Raw genomic sequence first — 25,202 nt, 5'->3', positions numbered from 1 at the left:
ATATGAAACACAATATTTATAGATAAATTTTATTATAACACAGAAATACATAGTAATATTTATGTGTGTAATCTCTCTTGTAAAATATTTGTTGTTGCATTTTTAATCTTTAAGTTTGTAAAATATTGATCAATGTAATATAACTTTATATGGGAAAATAATTATATATTATATATTAGTTTTGTTTTTATTTAACATACTATATTTTATGTATTAATAATATATATGTATATATAAGATTTAATCGAATATTTAAGTGAAATATAGCTATGAGGATTAAAGTGATAAAGAAAATAATATTAATACAATTATATGTAAGTTACAAATTATAGGGACTAAATTGAAAATTAAATAGTGTTTTGAGAGTTTGAAGGTCACTTGGAGAACCAAAAACCTCAAAATTTGAGGGTTTGAAGATCTCTTAGAGATGCTTTTAGTGTGGTACGGCCAGATGGTTAAGACGAATCAAACCAGTTTATTCTAGATTTAGTTAGTACTTATTTTGCATGTTCGCAATTTACGAATACTAATACACTCTATTAAATTATTTTAATTTGTTACATCATGCACCAGTTTATTTACTTCATACCAAACACACTTGAGGGCAAACTTACAAAAGAGTAAAACAAAAAAAGGAGAGGAAAAACACCCAAAAGACACGCATATATGTTCAAGAAAAAGTCACGCATATATGACAATACAAGCTACATGCATGGTTCCACATCATCATTATTATTAATTTATCATCATCATCATGTATCACCGTGATCAGATTGAAATGATATGTGAGATTTATCTCATGCAAAATAGTTATCAATCTCTTCAAAACTGTCTTGATGTTCATAGACGGGCATCATTCCTACGTTGTCCGTCTCATCCTCCTGGAGAAACCTCGTAAGCTCTTTCATGAACTCAGTGTTCTCAACGCAAGAATCTTCCAACATCATGAAATCTTTATCATTCAGAAATGTTGAGAATCCGATATTATCCTCATTATTGTCACAATACATTAAATGATCGTTCACAGATGAATCAGAGAATGTGGATGGAGACGACGTAGCGTTACCGTTACCGTTAATGGTCATGAGAAGATTCGAGGTTGGTGTGAAGGAAGAGCTCGTTGACTTATCTGATTCAGAGTCAACGGTGACACTTGTAGTAGTGTGACTAGTAAGTGGGCCACCACTTCCGATAATCTCAGACAGAACACTCTGGTTGATTCTCTTCCCGAACCTATTAGCTACTCTGTTCAAGAACCTAGCCGATGATAATCCCGACTTCTTCACCTTCTCATTATGATCAAGATCATCACTCGCTGTAATTGTCTGATTAACGTTTCGTTTCTCCCGAATATCCTGCACCTTCTCTGATATGCTCTTGTCAGTAACCGGAACAACACCTTTCTTGATCAAACGTTTTTTGATATGAGTGTTCCAGTAGTTCTTGATTTCGTTATCGGTTCGTCCTGGTAATCCACGAGCTATTGCAGCCCATCTGATTAACACCATAAGATTACATAAATGTATTAGTCATGATCGCATAATATATAACATATAAATTTTCAAACCTAATATATTTTTATATAGTTCACCTTTTGGTTTGCTGAAAGTTAAATATGTTCCTTTGATAGATGAAAATATATATTATAAGGATAATGGATAAATAAATTCAGAGAGAGAGAGGGAGACTGACTTGTTGCCGTGAAGGGCGTGGAGAGAGATGATAGAACGCTCTTCGTCTTCAGTGAACTCTCCTCTTTTGATGTCAGGTCTTAGATAATTGGCCCATCTCAGTCTGCAGCTTTTGCCACATCTCTTGAGTCCTACGTTATTTAAAAAAATTGTTTTCAATAATGACCAAAAAGTCAAAATATTGAATATTCAAAAATGGCGGGATAAAAATAAATATAAAATAAATACCAGCTTTTTCGGGGAGAGTTCGCCAGCCACCTTCACCGTGACGGTTAACGTAGGAAATAAGCTTCTGATCTTCCTCGGGAGTCCAAGCTCCTTTCTTTAACCCTAACTCAGCTCTGCAGCATGGTGTCCGCACCATTCTTAAATCTTGATTTATTGATTCTTCAAAAAAGTCTCAGCTTTCCGGAGCTAGTGATTCGATCGAAAACAAAGGGGTTGTGTAGAGAACAAATACAAAATATTGAAAACCTGAGAGTTGAAACAAAGTGTGAAATGGGACATATGATCATAGAGACTGTGCACATGATCTTTTGATTAAAGAATTTAGGCATCGGTAGATTTTTCTTATAGACATCTTGCTCTTTTGGGATACTCGAGATCGTTTTAACATAGAACAAGAAGAACACCAAAGAAATAGATAGACAGAGAAAGAGATCACTACTTGTTCTGTTTCTTACCACAAGAGAAATAGAGAGAACCTTTAATATATTTTCTTTGTAAGAGTTGTTTGTTGTTGTTGTTTATAGGCCTTTTTACAAAAAAAAAAAAAAAGAGTTGTTTGTTTCACTTACAAAGTGAGGAACTTTGAGGAAGAGACGCCATCCTTATTTATGCGGTGCTCGTAGCTGTACGTGTGGCTGCCTACAACGACGTCATTTTTGTATGTTATTGACACCTGGCTCATTTTGATTCCTTACGCAAAATTTCCATTTAAAAACTGCTAAAAGTTAGTGGAATTTCGAGATAGACGTCTAATCTTTAAAAGATTATCTTTTCCATAAGATAATTCTAATTCATTTTCTATTCTTCTTTCTTATATTCTGGTGCTCAACAAATAATAGTAATCAGAGTATATCACTGTATCGGACAGCTTATTTGTAAAATTTGTTACAGGCATGACCGCCATTGGATTATCTATATATAGTGTGATTTTTGTTACAGGCATGACCGCCATTGGATTATCTATATATAGTGTGATTTTTCTTTTAAAGCAAAAGAATAAGATTAGATTGTAACATCAACATTAGGTTAATTGAAATTTGAGTTGCTAATAGTTATTATGTTTTGCATGTTAATACCAAATTTTTATTCAAGAATTATATTATACAGCGCCGAAAACATTTGGAACACCAATTAAATTATAGTCCCGTTGAATTTTCTTTTAGATATTTGGAGATATTTGTCTTGACTAAATAAGTCGGCCCAAGAAAATAAACAATATACCTTCATCTCCTATATGAAAATCTTAAATTTATTGAGTGTAACAAAATTGAACTTAATTTAAGAAAATTCAACGAGTTGGTAATATAAAAAGAATCCGCATATAGTATCGTTCAAATTTCATTTTTATTTGATTATTCTATTACTGATAACTATAATGGAACCCAAAAAAACAAAAAGGTAATAATGGAACCAACAAATCTAAATTTATAGCAACTGAAAAAACACAAACCGTTTTTTGAAACTTAAGAAACACAGTAAACTTCACAACAGATAATTTATAAAATGTATTACAAAGAACGAAATAAATAAAAACTGTACGTGTCTTTGTCAGAATGAATTCAACTGTAAAAGATGGAGTGCGAGACTTTTCAAAATACGACTGAAATCTTCACATTTTTATTTTGTTAAATTCAAAATATTATAAGAATCATTAGACGACAATTTTATTAGAAACAATACGCAAGCGAAGCACATGAAAGAAAATTCGAGGAAGGTAGTAAGTATAAGAAAGAGGTAGTCGTATTTGAATAAAATAAATTTAACTGACAACTTGGTCACTCAAACACTGAACTTGACTAATCGAAATCGATCATACCAAGACAAACTCTAAAAGGAACAAAGAAATATATATATATATAATAGCTTTTAGACTTTGTACAGTTACTCAATTAATCATCACACTTTTATTTAGACAAAACCAATTAACTCGTTACATTGTGTTTTGATAGAGTAAGCAAGTTAGAATATCTTCAAGTTCGAATATCCTCTGTATATTTTATCGTGAGTCTAAGGACATCCACAACCGTGTTACTCATGACTCCATATCCTAGGGCCAATCACGGGTTCTCATGCGGCAATGGGACCCGTGACAGTGAAGAGTCCGGCAGCGAAATAATCCTTACCAAAGGATTGTAAGAGCTTTTGTTGGTACCAAATCCAAAAAATATAGCACCTACATCATTTTATAATAATTTTTTGTGCTAAGAATTCTTGTTTTTTACCGTTGCAGATGCTCTAATGCTCAATATATCAACTTTACATGGTTATCTAACAACTGACTTATATTAAAAACCATGTAAATAAATACTGAATATTTTATGTGTATTTCATCGTGAGTCTAATGCTCAACATATATACAAGTCTGAAAACTTAGTCACTCAAACACTGAACTTAGACTCAGGGCCCGTCTAAAAATATAATTGAGCCCTGTACTGTAGTAAAATATTCTTTGTAGTAATTGTGAAAACTAGGCCCTTAATCTACAAGAATTTTCAAATTTAGGATCCTAAAATAGTAAGAAAATTTCTGTAAAATAGTGGGATCCTGTGCTTGTGCACCCTCAGCACACCCATAAAGCCGGCACTGCTTAGACTAATCTAAATAGATCATACCAAAACAAACACTAAAAGGAACAAAGACATAGATAATATCTTTTAGACTTTGTACAATTACTCAATTAATCATCACACTTTTATGTAAACAAAACCAATTAATTTGTCAACATTGTGTTTTGATAAAGTAAGCAAGTACCGAATATCTTATGTGTATTTTATCGTGAATCTAATGCTCAACATATCAATACATGGTTATATAACTATTGACTTATATTAAATAACCATATAAGTAAATACTGAATATTTTCTGTATATTTAATCGTGAGTCTAATGCTCAACATATATATAATTTTACATGATTATCTAACTACCAAATTATATTAAAGTATTTATCTCTAATATATTACATGTTTTCTTAATATAAATAAATGGTTATTTAACTACCAAATTATATGTTTTTATGTCTTCCAGCGAGTTCAGATGACCGAAGTTTTATAAAGTTAAGAACAGAGACTACTTTATCCATTAGCATTTGCAAATGATTTGGTCCGGTTCATCGCAATTTAATGGTATATATTGGTTCAGCTGAATTGAACCATAACCGTTATATTACAACATCTCTAACTACATTATTTTTCACTTTAAAATAGAGTTTAAAATAAAAAATACTTTAATATTTTTTTATATTTTGCTTTATATTAAAGTAAAAAAAATTTTACTCAATAAATAGACTTATACATTTATTTTTTGTTTATTATTCTACTTTTACTATATAACTAGCTTTTGATCTGCGCATCCGCGCGGTTATATATATTCTTATAGAGTTTATAGTTTATAAAGATATTAAATAATATATTCATATTACATATTTGCATTGTTTTGAAAACTGTACCGAACCGGCCCGTCGAACCGGTCAGACCATGACTCACTCTTCAAACCGATTTTGAATTATGTTAAATACCGGATTTAAGTTAAATCGGCAAATTCGTGCGTCCGTTCTGATGTTTGTTATTATTCAGACCATATTTTTTAATTTCATTGTGTATATATATTTTTATTGGATGTGTGTTGCATCAGCTAGATAGTAATATTTTTTATAAAAAATCTAACTATGTATTAATATAAAGTGTAAATATAATTTGTTTTAAAAGAGACTATATCAACTTAAAATTGTATATATTTTATACATCAGTTAGATATATACTTTTTTATTGAATGTGTGTTGAATCAATTAGATATATATTTTTTTCTATTGGGTGTGTGTTGCATCAAGTAGATAAGAAAAAAAGTGAGCCCAGAAACAGAACCAGTACATTTATTAAACCATATGATTTAAATATATAATCAATATATGCATATGGACTAAGAGGTATGTAATATTATAAAATACATGTTCGATAGTTTCATAGTCCAACTAATATTCAAACTATAAAGTTTTTTAATTTATTTTAAATTATATGATATAATCGATTTGTATTTCAAATTAATTATACTTGATTAGAGGGAAAGAAATTAAAAACGTTAGTTTAAGAGTAGATCACGTTTTATTACAACAAACCCCTAAGATTTGATTGATAGATAATTAATCACTAAAACTAATCATTAATTATTAATTATTTATTTTAATTACAGTGGCATAGTATGGTAAATATTGTGGAAAAGTTAGGGTTAAATACTACATGTACTTCAGTTTTAATATTTTAGATAGAATAATATTAGAGTAAAATCCAATTATATTTTAAAATTGTTCAGTTTTGGAGGAATATGTTTGAGGAGACAATGTTCTTTAGGCACACCTTAAAAAACACATTCTATCTTTTTTTTATGACGGAGAACAAAATATTTTTTGGCGCACTTTATCTTGTACAGTGTATAATTTTTCATGCCAAAATGACCTTGCTTTTAGTTAAAGAGAAAGCTGCTTGGTTTAATGTAGCTAACTAGAAGAAATTTGGTTTGTGGATGTTACAATAAATTGAACATTTATTAGGTAGTTGTATAGGGTGTAGTGAAATACTCTTTTTTTTTTGTTAAGTATGTGAATTTTCATTAATCAAAATGACACAAGGAGATACATGGTTTTGATGACTCAAACCCTAGATATCTAAGAGGCTAATCAAAGCATTTATGTTGTAGAAAGCCACAAAAAAGATAAAAAGACTTCCTAGAACAATGAAGGTTTAACCACAATCCCTTAGAGGGATATGACTAAAGCTTAGCAAGTCAAAGATATCAGAACAACCAATAAGCTGCAGCAGATCACCTCATGAACTCATTACCGGAACCTGTAACAAGAGAGGGGATCAATAGAGTAGACAACCGGAGAACAGTCCGAGGCACCGCAGACCGTCCCAAAGGCGACTTCAAAAGGAGGACAGGCGAAGCAGGATTGACCAAGTCCTGGTCCGGCCACCACATCCATCTAAAGTCCACTCCAGACGCTGTGCACACTCCAAAAGGCAACGAACCAGCTCCCTGTTGATCCAACCCAACGCGAAGAAGCCAGTAAAATAAACACTGGTGAGTACTGGCTGATAGAAGCGGAGGTTATAACGGCTCCACTCCGGTCCCTACACACGAGCAGAGCACTAAAAGATTCCGGTTTCCAAGCATCGAGTAGGCAGGTAATGGCGGTTTCCTTTCTTCTGAAGCTTTGAAGTATAGAGGAGCTGGAAGCTCCCATCAACAGGCAGAAGTGATATAATACCCGTCACATGGAACAAAGATAGAACAGAGCAACGGCACGAAGCCCATTCCATCTCATGCCACAGAGACAAGACCAAACAAACCCATCCGCCATGGTGGCTGTTGAGAAATCAGGACGGAGAAGAAGTCCCCAGCGAATGCCTCTGCTTCGCCTTTTCATCTTGGCCAATAGGTTAGATGGGGAAGCTCTTACCAAAGCAGTCGATGAGTAGACAGGGGAAGACAGAGGAGGCAGAAATCAACCAAGAGGAGATAAGGCAGCGACGCTCCTCCACTCCGGTGAGCCTCCGTAACAGATCTGACCCAGATCTCATAAAAGTCAAACCCTAGATCTACCATCAAATCGACGCCTCCTGAGAAGATCCAACCAGCCACAACCTCACTATCACTCCGGGGTTGCTGAGTACGCACCTAGAAACCTTTTTGTTCGTCAGATCCGGCCGCTATCTACGAAAACCAGAGATGATATGCAAAGAGGGAGAGGGAAAGAGAGAGCTTAACAGGGAGGAGGCTGGACATGGGAGCAATTGGGGTGGCGACCGACGGGTAGAAACCCTCCGTCGGCCACCGGAACAGAAGGCAAAGATGGGTTTGACGAGTTAACGGAGTACGGTGGGAGAGAAGAAAAGAGAGAATCCTCTCTCTCACCTCTCTCTTACTTTTTTATTGACGATCTCTTGTAGTGAAATACTTTTGGCTGTTAAATCAGTTTTAGAAAAATAAGATCCAACGGTTTAGGATTAACTTGATTGTTGGTTTTTTAAATGAGTGTAGATATAATAAATGAAGGAAGAGAATATCTGAAGCGTAGTGACGAAAGTTCATATTTTTTCAACAGAAGCAAGGTGTGAGACGGAGAGGTGCTGTCAGTTGGAGGTGAGTTAAGATATGTACACATGAGTTAGGGATAGATAATGTGTGAACGGATAGATTGTGGATCTGATTCTTCATTTAGTATACCTTCTCTATAAACTCTCATAGAAACAATGATTAAGCTTTTTGTGGACACAATTTAGTGGACCAGGCTTATGTGACAAGCTTCTTTGGACACAATTTATGTAGACACGAAAATGTTACAAAATTTTCTGTAGATACAATCCTTCTCAGCTCAGCCATCATCGCCACACCAACATCGTGTATGTTCTCAGAATCCTAAGGAAAGTGAGCATCATGAGGCACCACGTAAGCTCTTTTCAAAAACGAGTCATGGACAAGTGTTTGTAGACAAGTGCTTAAGTTGGTGTCTATGGTGGATAAGTGTTTATGATCAAGTGTTTGGTGGACACGATAAATTGTGATGGGTTAGATATGAACATACGCGTTGTGGATGGTAAAATTGTGAACACAATAAATCGTGACACATAAATTTTGAGAGATGTCAATCCAAGCCCACATCGGAAGTTTAGATAAAAAATGTATAATATATAAAGAGATGTCCAACTCTAATTAGTACGAGGTATTTTTAGAAAGAATCCAAAAGTAAATCTATGCAGGTCAACCTCTTAGACCCAAAGTGGAAAATGCCGTACTAATCGGACAATAGAGAGTTAGACATAGGTTAAACAAATCCCAACAATTGGTATAAGAGCGGGGTGACGAAGATCTGCAAGAAGACCAAAATACCATTCAAATAGAAATGGACCATTCAAGTCGAAAGAGGAGGTCTGAGGCAGAATCTAATCAGAAGATCATGGAACATGTGATGTTGGGGAAAAAGGAACATTCTCAAAAAGCACCTCAAAGTAACCTTGTGATTTATGGTACGAGATGGATACCGAGATGATTCGTCGGAGTAAAAGGACACAAGGTGTATGGTCCTTGGCTTGAGGTGGATAATGAGAGATGTCAATCCATGTCCCACATCGGAAGTTTAGAGAAGAAGTGTCTAATATATAAAGAGATGTACAACTTTAATTACTCGAGATTTTTTGGGAAGAAATCCAAAAGTAAATCCATGTGAGACATCCTCTTATGTCCAAATTGGATAATATCAAACTAATCGGATAATAAAGAGTTGGACATGAATTTTCACAATCCCAACAAATTTGAGGCGAAATCAAAAGATTATTCTTGCAAATTGCAAAGTTTGGGGCCGAAATGAAATTAACCAGAATTTAGAGGACTAAAATTGTTGTTGTTCGATTCCTCTTGCCAGATTTAGTTGATGACTAATTGACTATAGCGAGCATGTTGCGGTGTGGAGCAGAGCACAGCAGATTGAGGAGTAAGGACAACGAGTCACAGCAGAGAAATAGAGCTCAACCACATATGAAGACACAAGCTGATGAGCGAAGCTTGGAGGGGACGCAGCAGAGAGAGCTAGTAAGTAAAATTGCAGCTTGCATGTTGAAGATTCACGGTCTAACCAACTAGAAAAGACCAGATCAGATGTTGAATGGAAGTGACAGAGCTATTAGTGTTTGGTATTGGATATCAGAAGGAGGAGACAAAGAAATTCGTTGTTGGTCTTAGATGTTAGATAGAGAAGTCAGAGAGATTGGGCTTTGGTATTGGAAAGATAATGTTTCTGGAAAGAGGACTGAAGAACACACCGTCCTCTGAAAAATATGATGTTCAATATGTAGTTCTCTGAAGAACACGATGGTCTCAGAAAAACACGATTGTCTTGGAAAGTGACGAAAAAGAAGACAGTGTTCTGGTTTAAATGTATTGTCGAATATGATAGATAATTAGGAGAGATTTTGGTTGAGATTAGGTGAAGAAAAACATGATTTAGAGGTTTTAAGTTACTAATGTAAAATGATTTTATTTTTATATTTCTATAATTTATTATTTACTCAAACACTTGATTTCTAGTTTAAGAATAACTAGATCTTTGATCCGTGTGACTGCACGATTATTAATTTTCAGTTTTAATTTTTTATTTATTTATATTAAATAATATATTTGTAATATTTGATCGTTTTACGTTGACTAAGCTAGTGGTATATATTTGGGTATCCATTCGAATTCGGTTAAAATATATTAGGGTTTGAGATTTTCGAGTTTAAAGTTTCTAACTCTATTCGAGTATTTATAAATTTTGGTTCCAATTTGATTCGAAACTTTCCGGGTCCGGATAACCCGTTTAAACTATTTTTAAATTTTTAAAATTTATATACTTTAAACTTTCCTAAATCTAAAAATAAAAATAATATAACATGTAAATTTGAGTAATGTAAGCCAAAGTACCTAAATTAAAAATTTAAAACATGTTTAACTTGAATATTTGGATGGAGAATAAATATATATTTTAATTATTTTTGTTGTTTTGATTATTATTTATCTACTTTAGATGATTACTTTTAACTATTTTTTTATATTTAAAATATTTTAGAAAACTTTAAAATAGCTTATATCTTGGATATTAACTCTAAGAATAACTAACATATTTAAGTATATAAATATGATTTAAATACATTTGAATATCCAAAATATTTTGTTCGGATCAGTTTTGGTTATGGTTCTCTAGATACCAATATGGTAAATCCGTTTGGATATTTATCTAGTTTCGGTTCAAATTTGGTAATATTTTTTTCGTTCATATTTGTTAAATGAAAAGTTGATATTATAATTTTCATGGATTGTTTAATCTAGAAATTTTGATGAGCAAGTCGTGTAGATAAGGAATATACTTAATGTTTCAAATATTTTTCAAAAATTATTGTGTTAATTTTTTTGATTGGATAGTTAAGTAGATTTGAACTTATCGATTGAAAGAATTTATTGTAATCAATCAAACCTGTAATTCTGTGATTAGTGTTGTGAAAGTGTGTTTTATTATTGAATCAAAGTGTTCCTTATATAGGAAATACATGGCGACATGGGCCTAAATACAATGGGCCATAAACGGGCCAAGATTACAAGTAAATATCTAATGGGCTGGACATCCATAAACATAATATTCATAACACTCCCCCTTGGATGCCAGAACCATATAGAGCTTGTAGTGTGCTTAATGTTGCCTCATTAAAACCTTACTCGGAAAACCCAGTGGGACAAAACCGAAGTGAAGGAAAAAGAGTACAACACACACTACTCCCCCTGTTCTGGACCTCCGTTCTTCAAGTCTGGCGCATGGACAATTTGATGGTTTAGCTTCATGGGCGCCAAGTCTTGAACTGGTCCTTCTGTTGCCACGTCCCAAACGGATAGGTAGACTTCATAGATGTGTAGTTGGTGTAGACATGGTGAAGAAGTCGGCTAACATTTCTCATGACTGAACTTGTAGTACTTTGTGCTTCTTCATCATTCTCCAAATGTGTATAACCTGTTTGAGACCTTGTATAAACCTGTAACATTTATTAAAACCAAACAATCCCTTTTCTTTTGGGTTTGGTTAGTATAAAATAATCTCAAACATAATAAAAGGATATTTCAATCCTGTCCCATTGCCTCATGTTCGGACATGCCAAATTTATCTAAGTAAAGTGCCAATAACACTTATGGCAGGGGACGTTTATGGCTTTATCAATGTCTTATGGTCTGAACATATCCATAAATCTTATCCGACCTAGTATGGCTTGCCATATCAAGGCGCCAATCATATCAATACATTTCTTTTGGTCGGATGTGCATAAGTCTTAAAAGTACTTATGTAAAGTCTTTCCTGGACCAAGGACACATGCCTTGTCCATAGCCATACCACGATTTGAATATAGTGGTCACTGGAACCGGTTTAGTCGGAACAGGATCGAGGAGACCGAGCCGGAACGGGGCCGGAACAAGACCGAGATGATTACATGGTCCATCTTTCTTAGATAAATTTCGACCATGAATGCCTTAGTATATCCATGATCTACTCGGATCATGCTATGTCCATTGTGTGTGTCCCGTTCATAGCTTTTGACCAAACTCTTCATGAACCTTCTTTATTATGTCCATAACTTGTTCATGAATGGCTATCATGCTATAATTTGATGTTCATCAAAACTAAGCCACTTTTGGATCAATATGCCGTTCCCCTTACTATGGACGTTTCAGGTCGGACAAGACCGAAGGGAACGGATCGGAACGGGCTGGACTAGAACCAAGATGATTAAGGTCGAACTAGGTCGGACGTGATCCTAGTTGATATGGGTCTTTGGTCGTGAATCTGATGGATTCATCCTCTTATTCTCTTTTGACCATATCACATTCTATTCTTGGTACTTTGGATCATAGATCTCAATACATATTCATGGCTATCATCTCCACTATAGATCATTGTATTCTTATCATAGCCTGTCCAAGAATCAATCAATCTAATCATCCTTTCTTTAAGTATGAACACAAGGAATTTCCTTCATAATATATGCATGGAGTGTTCAGGGACGTTCTTATAGAACTCCTTTCACTAAGTATTACTTAGTCTTATCCTTTACATGCATTATATGCCTTATATGCAGCTGCCTTTCGTTTCAGTCCATGAATAGCTTAGGAACAAAACTATTCTATGAGAATTTCTTTTCTCATCTTTCTGATACTCTTATCATTTCTTTATCCAGTGATCAATCATGCTGCTTACTACATTTCTCTTTTCTTATATCCAGACCTTTATCACTTTCGGATTTGTAGTAGCATCCACCACATAGGAGTATATCTCCTTATAATCTGTTCCTTGGTCTTTGTGAGTATCCTTGTGTAATCAAGCCATTCCTTGAATGCTTTAAATAGGAATATGAACACCTTAGTCCATGTCTCACGATTTCTTTTCCTTTCCCACACATGACCCATTTTCACTGGTTTTATCTTATCAGATGGTGTTTCTATATATGGCCAATACACCCATCTCTTTTATAGATTCTTTGAATCTTTCTTAAACCCCCACAGTTTCTTTTAGTCTATGAATGCATTCTTGTATTCTCATGGGTTCTGATCCTCGCTTATATCTTTTAAACTCAAGTGCTATTTTCTTATGCATCTTTATCTTTTGTGTATGTATGTGTCGACACTTCTTTTATAGTGTTCCATTGTGTTCCAGACATGAACTAATCGATTAGAGATTTCATTTTTACTAAGAACCTTTATTACCTTGCAGTTTGGCGTCCCAAACTACATGGTATGGTATCTTAGATGTTCAGCTGCGCAGCCTTATCTAAATGTCTGGTCTGGTTTCCCTTATGACCTCAGATATGTCTTTTATTTGCACCTTTCTTTTTATTTCCGAGGTTCCTTATCTTATGGAACATATTGGTCTATCTTTAGACTCTATAGCAACTTGATTATGTCTCTTCTAGGACATTAATTTCGTGGTGCTTAAGCTGGTATGACTTAGTCATTCTTTTTCTTTTCTTTTCGGGTCTAATTTGTCTGGCATTCTTTTAGCTAGCTTTGTATGATCTTTCTTTGGACGTCTTAAATCATATTCTCTGGTCCGAGGATCTTGCCAAGACAAGGATGGTTAATACCATTCCATTTCTTTATACTTGTACCAGCTTATTTCTTTCTCCCCCTGATGTTGGATAGTCGGATTTAATCATGCAATCCGTAAACCTGTCCTTAATCTGATCACCCATATTTGGCTCAAGGTTTCTTATAAAATCGTGGGAGAAAGCATTCTCATATCCAACATATATTCCCAATCTTATCTCATCTTTTTATGAGGTTCCATCCTAGACGGCACATATTATTGTGGTGGTCTATACATAATCTCTTAGGATGGTCTATGTCTGGATCATGACCCTTTATCATTCTTAGATGGGAATATCTATGCTCACTTTATATGGCTTGATGCATATTTTTATTACATGTAAATCCATGTGTTCCCAAGCATTAGCTAGTGATCTTTGTATCACAAAGAATTCGGCCAACTTCTATCATGGTCATAGACCATGTCACTCGGATTTTTAGTGTTGTTCATGGACCACGGGAGTGTCATTTCTCCCCCTCATGAACATGCTATAAATATTTTAGATGCTTGGAACATTATAGCCTATTGAGTTTCCCTTGTGTACATGTTACACAACGTGAGATTCTATGGGATAACTCTTTTGTGCCTTTTTCGATATCAATCTTTGCATCAATTTTAAAGACCTGGATGGCTAGTCCAGTCATGCCATAAAGTGTATAAAATTTTGTGGTCAACCTATCTGGTTACCTAGGCCTTTTGCCTTTATCATACTGATCTTTTAGCATAGTTTAGATCAGTTGGGAGTACAGTCTCGACCATTTTTATGCCTTGGGCGACTTTTTCTTTCTTTATAATCTTAAGGAATTTATATTTCTTTTGCCCATTGGTTCAATGCGGAAACCATTTATTTTTAAATCTTTATAACTCAATGGGTCTTTTATTAGGTGTATATAATGCCTTGGCCGAGTGACTATACTCTTATTTATAAACTCATATATACTCTTATCCATATCATAGAGTTTTGATGTCGAATTTTTTTTCAAGGCATCTGAAGTCTCATAATCCATGTCATCTTCACCATCTCGGTAAGCCATGTTGGCTTCCGGATTTTTCTTCAAAACTCTCTATGTAAAGCTCATACAAGTGCTTTGGAGTTTGGCAATTATTTGCCCAGTGATTACCCATACCACATTTGTGACACAAAAAAGATTTTATTTAAGGTTTAAAAGACACACTTCGACCTCGACCTCGACCACGGCTAAAGCCGGGTGTGGTACTGCGGCCTCGTCCTCGCCCATGTGTCTTAAATGTGTCACGACCTCGTCCATAACCTTTCCCATGGCTAGGGCCGGAATGATTGTTGTGCTGGACGAGATTACTTTCTTTCTTAGGCTCCAAAGTCAGCCTAGAAATGTCGGGTTATGATTTTGTACCGGGAGGTCTCATCTCACTGTTTCTCATTAATAACTCATTATTGGTCTCAGCCAATAGTAAACAGGAGATCAAATCAGTATAGGTGGTGAAACCTCTTTCTCTATACTGCTGTTGCAGTAACACATTAGAGAAAGTCTTGTTCAGTTACTTCTTCACTACATTGTTTCAACATTGACACTATCTTAAACAGAACCGAGTTGTATTCATCCACAGACTTATAGTATTGAAATCTCAGGTTCTTCCACTCAAATTTTATCCTTTGGTAATAGCACCGTTTTATGGTGATCATATCTCCGCTGTAAGGCGGTCCAAAGTTCTAGTGGATTTTCTTTACTGGGGTACTGATTTCTTTAGACTCTCATTTAGATGGTGGCTAATAACTAATATTGCCATGTATCAATCTTTCTCGTTTGGCAATATCGCCTTATGTGATTCGTTCACCAAGTCCTTTTGACTTTAGGATAACCTCGGTATCCACTGCCCATTTTAAATTATTATCTCTTTAGAGATTTAGGACAGCATAATCCAAGTTGATTTTTGACATCTCATATTATATATCACTTAATCTTTATAAGAAAATCAATCATATAAATCGTGTGATCAAGCAAACAATCGAGTTAATGCTTTCCTAATAAACAAGTCACACGGCTTAGATATATGTCTAAAATATAAAGTTTTTCCTTTTATAGAACATTTCTGAAAATATAATTTTTCTGAAAATAGAAATTTTCCTTTTATAGTAAGTTTCTAAAAATAGAAAGTTTCCTTTTATAGTAAGTTTCTAAAAATAGAAAGTTTCCTTTTATAGTAAGTTTCAGAAAATAGAAAGTTTCTTTTTATAGTAAATTTCTAAAAATAGAAAGTTTCATTTTCTAGAAATATTCTGAAAATATAAAGTTTTTTTTTTATAGTAAGTTTCTACGGTTTATAAGAAATCGATCATAATTATGTTTTAGGAGATGATCAACTTCAAAGTTTAAAATCGATTTGATCATTCAGATCAATGATGTTTTCGAGATTCAGCAAGCCATTGAGGCTGTGATTTTAATTGATTAACAATCTCATATCGAACTTTAGGTTTAAGAGCTCCGATTTACTCATGGATGGGTTTGGACTTATTAATCTAGGTTGTTAGGGATTTTGCAAGATTTTAATTGTCATAACCTTTAACATCAAACCAAATTCGATTGTTTGTGTTCTCTTTTAGAGTTTCAGACAGTTTACCTTTGTTTAGAGAAAATCTGAAACCGGACCACCAAGAGAAAGAGAGATCGTAGATGGATTAGGGTTTTGACGGCGCAGCTTAAAACGGGAGGTGAGCGCGCGTCTAAAATCGGATTGATGTGACGTTTGCGGCACTGGATTCTTCTCGTCGAGAGCTTCAAATTGATAGGTTGATCGTCATCTGAGTCCTTACGGTTAGAGAGATATGACAGTTTGAAGTTGCAGCCGAAATTAGGGTTTTAAGTCACTTGACGGCGCGTCTTAGAATAGCGATTGAGAGCGCGTCCGACGTCAGATAGAGTCAAGGCCGACGGCGTTGGATTCGTCTCGTCAAGAGCTTCAATTTGATATGTGGCTCGTCGTCTGGATCCTTACGGTTGAAGAGAACGAGCTGTTTTAAGTGGCGCCGTCAATTAGGGTTTTTGAGGTAGCTCGGGATTTCAGAGTTTCGTGCTGATAACGTGTTGTGAAAGTGTGTTTTATTATTGAATCAAAGTGTTCCTTATATAGGAAATACATGGCGACATGGGCCTAAATACAATGGGCCATAAACGGGCCAAGATTACAAGTAAATATCTAATGGGCTGGACATCCATAAACATAATATTCATAACAATTAGCAAGTATTTTGATATTTATTTTACAATGTGAAACCTTAAATGTAGAGGATTATTATATTAAGTAATTAAGATTATCAAAGATTTACAGAATACTTATTTGATTTCTTAACAGTTTTGAATTGATATTATCCAATTAATTATTTTAATGATAGGTGGGGATATAAATTGCACAAAATCTTTATAATCACAAAATTTTCCTTAACAAAAACTTTTTTTTCTGCTTCGTAACAGAAACAATAAATCAGATGTTCATTATAGGTTACATTTACTAAGTAAATTAGGTCTGGTTTTATTTTTTGTCATTGAAACTTCAAATTGTTTCATCCAAAGGTATGTAATAACCAAACGGAAACAAAGCAAAACAAATTGGAGGCCAGTAGGCCCCAGGAAACTACCCAAACCATTGGGAAAGAAAAACAAAAACAAAAACAAAACATCAGGCTGTGAGATGAGGTAGATTAGGTCTAGTTATTATGGTTAATGAAAACAAAACGTAGCCCATCAAATTGTTGACTCAAAAACGTAATGGGCTTTTGTAGAATAGATTTGCGTGAAATGAGGTAGATTAATTAGCAAATCTTTTTTTAATAAAACCAGTGGCAGGAAATCGTAAATAATGAGAAAAAGTTAGGGTTATTTTCCATTTGTACTTCACTTTTAATAGGATAGACTAGATCTTGACCCGTGCAACCGCACGGGTATTAATTTCTGTTTTAGTTTTTATTTATATATACTAAATAGTATATTTGTAATATTTGATCATTTTATATTGACTAAATTAGGGGTGGGTATTTGGGTATCCACTCGAATTCGGTTAAAATCTATTCGGGTTTGAAATTTTAGAGTTTAAAGATTCTAGCTCTATTCGGGTATTTATAAACTTTGGTTCTAATTTGATTCGGATCTTTGCGGGTTTGATAACCCGTTTAAATTATTTTTAAATTTTTTAAATTTATATATCTTCACATATCCTTAAATATATAAAAAAATATAAAATGTAAACTTGAGTAATGTAAGCTAAAGTACCTAAATTAAAAATTAAAAATAGGTTTAACTTGAATATTTGGATGAATAATAAATATATATTTTAAGTATTTTTGGTGTTTTGATTATTGTTTATCTACTTTAGATATTTATTTTTGACTATTTTTTATATTTCAAATATTTTAGACAACTTAAAAATAGCTTATATCCGAAATATTTCGTTCGGATAACGTTTAGTTATGGTTCTCTAGATAACAAAATGGTAAATCCGTTTGGATATTATCTAGTTTCGGTTCGAATTTGGTAATATTTTTTTCGTTCAGATTTGTTAAATGAAGAGTTGATATTATAATTTCCATGAATTGTTTGTCCAATAAATGTATTTTTTTTTTGAATTTGACATTGATTTAATTGAGAAGTTAATGAAGTGTATTTAATTCAAATTTAATTTTAGAAAACACATTAATGTAAGTGAAAAGATAAATCATTAAAATAGGAAGTATTACTTATTGTGTATTTAACTCAAATTTAATTTTGGAAAACACATTAATCAAAGTGAAAAAGACAAAACACTAAAATAGGAAGTATTATTTAATGTCAGTGGCATAGAAGTGTAAATAAAGCTGAAAACTAAGGGGTATTCTATATGTGTACTTCTATTTTAATAAGATAGAAGATAGATTTAAGATTTTCGAGTTAAAAGATTCTAGCTCTATTCGGGTATTTATAAACTTTGGTTCTAATTTGATTCGGATCTTTGCGGGTTTGATAACCCGTTTAAATTATTTTTAAATTTTTTAAATTTATATATCATTACATATCCTTAAATCTAAAAAAAAAAAATATAACATGTAAACTTGAGTAATGTAAGCTAAAGTACCTAAATTTAAAATTAAAAATAGGTATAACTTGAATATTTGGATGAATAAGAAATATATATTTTAAGTATTTTTGGTGTTTTGATTATTATTTATCTACTTTAGATGTTTATTTTTGACTATTTTTTATATTTCAAATATTTTAAACAATTTAAAAATAGCTTATATCCGAAATATTTCGTTCGGATAACGTTTAGTTATGGTTCTCTAGATACCAAAATGGTAAATCCGTTTGGATATTATCTAGTTTCGGTTCAAATTTGGTAATTTTTTCGTTCAGATTTGTTAAATGAAGAGTTGATATTATAATTTACATGAATTGTTTGTCCAATAAATGTATTTTTTTTTTGAATTTGACATTGATCTAATTAAGACGTTAATGAAGTGTATTTAATTCAAATTTAATTTTAGAAAACACATTAGTGTAAGTGGAAAAGATAAAGCATTAAAATAGGAAGTATTACTTAATGTGTATTTAAATCAAATTTAATTTTGGAAAACACATTAATCAAAGTGAAAAAGACAAAGTACTAAAATAGTAAGTATTATTTAATGTCAGTGGCATGGAAGTGTAAATAAAGCTGAAAACTAAGGGGTATTCTATATGTGTACTTCTGTTTTAATAAGATATATTTAATAAGATAGATTAGCTATTAATCTGCGTGCTGATGTGCATGTACGTTCTAAGTAATTATATGTTTTTGTTTGTTTTTTTTTTGTCGGCCACATTACAAACTCATATAGACTCTGTAAACCAAGTTGAAGGGATCACATCCATGTGAACAACAAAAGACGGCTGTTTTCTTGCACTGCGTGCTAGACTGTCCGCCTTTTTATTATGTTGTCGTGGTACATAGATAACCTCCGATGATGTGAAACTTCTCTTTAGACTCCTGATGTCTTCTAGATAATTTGCAAAGGCTGGCCATTCTTCTGGGTCAGAAACCATCTTCACCAATTGAGAACAATACGTTGCAAAAGTAACATTATATTGTCGTAAGTTCCGCATACATTCCATTGCCCACACAAGAGCCTCCATCTCTGAGTGAAGAGGTGACAGACTCGATCTTGTATTGTTTCCCGCTCCCATTAATCCATCAAAACCTTCCAAAGTACTATACCATCCTTGTCCCGAAAAAACTTCTTTGTCTTTCCATGATCCATCCAATAAGCACCATCTACCTGGAATGACCGGGAGTGGAGCATTAATGTCTGGTCGAACTTGATCAGGTCGCTGATCAGATGAAGTTTGTGTCTCAAGCCAGAGCCGTGATTCTGTTTCAGCCAATTGAAGGGTATCTCGAGGATCTACATCCAAATTACTGAAAATTTTATTATTCCTTGCCTTTCAAATATACCATAGAATTCACGTATAATGATGATCTTCTACTATCTGAGGGAGCCACCAGAATAGATAATCCATATTTACAAATAAAGATTTAGTAGGGAAAAGATCCGGACTCGATGGAATCCTAGATAATGCCCAGATTTGGATCGCTGCTGGGCATTCAAAAAAGACATGATTAATAGATTCTTCATGATCTCCACATCTAGCGCACGTGGTATCCCCCTGAATTCCTCTTGCGTGCAAGTTTTTTGTTACCGAATTATATGTTTTTGTTTAATTGTAAAAACATTTGGTTTCATATGTTATTGAGTTCTGATATTAGTATCTTGTTTGTTTTGTTTTGTTTACATTTTTAAACTATGAGGTTTTGTATTCTTCTTATATTGTATTTTTTTCTTTTATTTGGTAAACTAAACATAAAATTGTATGATATTAGAGCATTTAGTTGAGATTTAAGAGTTTTATTAAATAAGAAACTCTAAAATTTTTGATTTGAATCTTATCTATACTATTATTTGCGAAGTGATTTTTCGCAATGAAGCTCTCACGTTAAAAGTTAGAGTGGTTAATATCATTTATACCCATAATGAATACAACGTATAAATAAGCAACCAAATAAAAATCGAATTTAATTATTTTGATTAAATAAATTATTAAAAGTTATAATATTAAGAATTATCTAAAATCTAAAAATATATATTAAAATAAAAATAGTTCTTATACATATTGTGTTGTTTTCTATAAAAATCTTATAATAAAAGAGCTCAAAATTGAAAAACACAAAACACATAACTAAAAGTTAATCAAGTAAGCGATTTTTCGTAACAGAACTCTCACGTTAAAATTTAAAGTGGTTAATATCGTTTATACCCTTAATAAATAAAAATATAAATTACACATAAAATAAAAACGAATTTAGTTATTTAATTAGATAAAATTAAAATTAATAATGATAAAAATTATCCAAAAAATATATTTTAAAATAAAAAAAATTAGAGTGGTTAGTATCATTTATACCCTTAATGGATACAACATATAAATTAGCCACAAAATAAAATTAGAATTATCCCAAATCAAAAAAAAATATTTTAAAATAAAAAGTTAGATCTCAACATATAAATTAGCCACAAAAATGAATTTTAATTCTTTTGATTAGATAAATTATTAAAATTAATAATACTAATAGTTATCAAAACTCTATATATATATATATATATATATATATATTACATTTTGTGTTGTTTTCTGTAAAAATCTTATAAAAAGAATTAAAAATTAAAAGAAACACATAACACATAACACATAACTAAATGTTAATAAAGTAAAATTTTTAATCTTTAATAATATTAATAATTATCTAAAATCTAAAAAATATATATTAAAATCAAAATATTTCTTATACATATTGTGTTTTTTTCTGTAAAAAGTTTATAATAAAAGAGTTAAAATTAATAAAAAACACATAACTAAAAGTTAATCAAGTAAATTTTTAATATTTATATAATTGAAAAGGGAATAAATTTTAAAATAAAAATATAATTTATAATTATATTTTAGTGTACAAATAAATTTAGAAGACACAAATTAATTTATATGACAAAACACACAACTAAATATTAATCAATTAAAATTTTTAAGTTTTATTTAAATGAAAAAGGAATAAATCTTATTAAATAAAGTTTGGTTCTTCAAAGTTAGTAATTAACATAATCGTGATACATGGCAAATATATATTTAAGATTGTGACATGTGTAAATCTATCTCATAATTAAAAGTATATATACTAAGATAATAACTAAATAGAATTTTTTAAAAATAATTATAATTATTACCTAATAATAATTTTCCTTTTTGGTGAATCCATCCCATAATTAAAAGTATATACTAAGATAATAACAAAAACGAGTTTGTTAGAAAGTATTATAATTATTATCTAATAGTAATTTTCCATTTTTAGAATACTAAACAAAAACTAATTGCAAAATATTATTTCATAGTATTTTCGTTTTAATATTTTGACATGTAATGATATAAAAATATATATACTAAGATAATAAAACGAATTTTGAAAGCAAATAGTTTTAGAATTTATTTAATAGTATAAAATAATTTTTAAAATTATTTAAAAGTCTTATTATATAAAGCTTGATTTTTCAAAGTTAGTAATTAACATGATCGCGAAACATGGTAAATATATATTTAAGATTGTAACATGTGTGAATCTGTCTTATAATTAAAAGTATATATACTAAGATAATAAAAAAAAAATTTAAATAATTAAAATTATTATCTAATAGTTATTTTTTATTGCAAAATATTATTCCATAGTATTTTTCGTTTTAATATTTTAACATCTAATGATTAAAAATCTATATACTAAGATAATAAAACGAATTTTGAAAACAAATAGTTTTAGAATTTATTTAATAGTATAAATTAATTTGATAAATTATTTAAAAGTAATTTAAAATAAATATTTTACTTTTTAAAAATCCTAAACAAAAAAATCGAATGTGATTTGTAAAATATTCTATTGAGCTCGATTTTTGCTATTAACATAATTGTGACACATGACACATGACAGTTATATATTTTAGATTGTTATGAGTTAGACAATATAATAATTAAAAATAAACATACTAAGATAATAACAATTATTCTGTTAAATATTAATTACATATATTATTAAATAGTAATTTTCCATTTTTAAAATCTTAAAAAATATAATTGCAAACAATTATTTGATAGTAATGTTATTTTCAGTATTGTGATATTTATTAGAACATCTCATGATTCAAATATATATATATATAATAAGAAAAATAATAAAGAAAAACTATTTTCAAAAAAAAAATTTAAAATGATTTTATAGTAAAAAATGTTTTTAAAGTTATTTAATAGTAATTTGTTTAGGATTTATTTTTTTAAATCCTCAAGAAAAAAATACTTGTAAAACAATTTATTTAGTACTAATTTTTCCTTTTCTAAAATCCTAAAGAAAAGATAATTGTAAAAGATTATTTAATATTAATCTTCTTTTATTTTTTTTCATATGTTAAAATATATCATGATTAGTAAAATATAGAATAAGATGATGAAACAATTGTTTTTTAAAAGTAATTTTAAATTATTTAATTGTATATTTCTATAATTTCTTTAAATTTTAAACAAAAAAAATATTTGTCAAAAATGAATTTAATACTATTTTTTCAAAATTCTAAAGAAAATATAACTGTAAAAGTTATTTGATAGTAATTTTCCTTTTCTAAAATCTTAAACATAAGAAAATTGTAGAAGAATGTTTAATAGTAGTTTTCCTTTCTTCAAATCCTAATAACAAAAAAAAGATTTTTAGAATAATTATTTCAAATTTTTCTTATGAATAATCAACTTTCCTATTTAAATAGTTAATTTTCTTATGAACTATAACTTTCATAAACCAAAAGGAACTAGAATTATTCATATCTATATATGTGATTAGGCTTTTTCATATTTTATCACTTCTCGTAGTTTGACACCAAACATAATATCAAACTAGATTTTGATCCGCGCTTCGAAAGCACGGATATTATTTTAAACTTTTACGAAATATATTATTTTCTGTAATTATTGAATATATTTATCTTAGTAAAATATTTTTTATAATAAATTCGACACATAGAATGTCTCTGGTAAACTATGTATTTCTCTGACTTTGTTTTATTCTCTCTCCAATAAATGATTATAGACTTTGATTTAGGTGTGCGGATGCATATTTTGGAAAATATGATGATATTTGTTTTTTATGTAATTATTAGGATTTGGCAAGGAACATAACCGATACCGATCTGAAAATATAGTACCAAACCCGAACATAAATTGATTAAATATTCAAATTATTCAAAATTTTTGTTATTTAAAGAACCGAATCTAATCCGAACCGAAGGATTCGGGTACCTGAATTTATCTAAATAGATTTATATACTTATATATATATATTAATTATTTTTAGATTTAACGTACATAAAACATCAAAATAATACTTTTAAATTGGTTTAAAATACTTAAAATATATATAGATAGTCAAAAATAAATATCTGAAATAGTTAAAGTATATTCAAATCACCAAAAATACTTAAAATGATTATTGATTTTGTATTCATAATTTTAAATCAACCCAATTGTTATGTTAAGCTTAGGTATTCTGACATATGTTATTTAAATTTAAATTTATAGGTATTATATTATTTTATATAAAGATTTTGAGAAATTTAAAATAATAGTGATTTAAAACTTTAAAAATAATTTAAATGGGTTATCCAAACCCGAACCAAACCTGCAAAAACCCGAATCAAACTCAAACAAAAATTTAGAAACATCCTAATAGGACTGAAATCTTTGACCTCGAAAACCGATCAGAACCAAACCCGTACGGTACCCGAAAACCTATCCTTAGTCATTATTATATATCGTATATTTTCATCATATAATTAATCGTATTTTATACGTACCATCATATAAGTAATCATAGAATTAATAATATTCTATACGTACCATTATATAGATAATTACATATATTATATTTTTAAAACTTAATATGAAATATAAAAACTATAATTTGAGTTGGTATTTCAAATCGGGCTTTGTATTATATTTTTCTTATATATATTGACAACATTTTTTTATAATGGACTTAATAACTTAAGCCCATTACTTTTTTTGCTTAATACTACTATCTTTGTTTCCAAATAAAATTAATTTTTTTTAAAGATTACAATCCATGTTTCCAAACACTTTAATTCTTTTTAATACTCTTATCCTTGTATCCAAACATCTCCATTTTGTACTACAATTTTAATAATATAGATTATCCTTGTATCCAAACATCTCCATTTTGTACTACAACTTTAATAATATAGATGAGTTATTCTGCATGCTCTTTCACATCTTTACGTTTTTATTCTCTTTTTGAAGTATCTCATGTTGAGGAAATAACTAGATATCCTAATTTTCACATAACTAGATATCCTAATTTTCACATTAAACTGATGTTGATCTTTTATTAAATATATAATTGTCATTATGTCGTACATTAATTATTTTCACAATTATACTTAGGCGTGTATCCATGTTGTTGTATGTAAGTTAATGTGGACATTATGTTTATGTGTGATTATGTTTATGTGTGTTTGCTTTTATCGATATACAAAATTGGTTATGATAT

The 25,202-nt window shown here is 30.8% G+C and overlaps 1 protein-coding gene across 2 annotated transcripts; it reads right to left on the bottom strand.

The window, feature by feature from the left end:
- Positions 1–516: 516 nt before the first annotated feature.
- Positions 517–2,616, bottom strand: LOC108807390 (transcription factor MYB51). Of its 2 annotated transcripts, XM_056987935.1 has the most exons (4): positions 2,489–2,616; positions 1,920–2,032; positions 1,693–1,822; positions 517–1,494 (listed from the first exon to the last, which is right to left on the bottom strand). In XM_056987935.1, the coding sequence occupies exons 1-4, from the start codon at positions 2,599–2,601 to the stop codon at positions 798–800; spliced, it is 1,053 nt and encodes a 350-aa protein (XP_056843915.1). In that variant the 5' UTR covers positions 2,602–2,616; the 3' UTR covers positions 517–797. The 2 variants fall into 2 exon arrangements, with proteins under 2 accessions (XP_056843915.1, XP_018435172.1); XM_018579670.2 differs by lacking the exon at positions 2,489–2,616 and having other exon boundaries at positions 1,920–2,458.
- Positions 2,617–25,202: the final 22,586 nt, after the last annotated feature.

This window comes from Raphanus sativus, chromosome 6, assembly GCF_000801105.2.
Source record: "Raphanus sativus cultivar WK10039 chromosome 6, ASM80110v3, whole genome shotgun sequence".
Lineage (NCBI taxonomy): Eukaryota > Viridiplantae > Streptophyta > Magnoliopsida > Brassicales > Brassicaceae > Raphanus > Raphanus sativus.
This window is presented reverse-complemented; position numbering and strand designations above follow the sequence as displayed.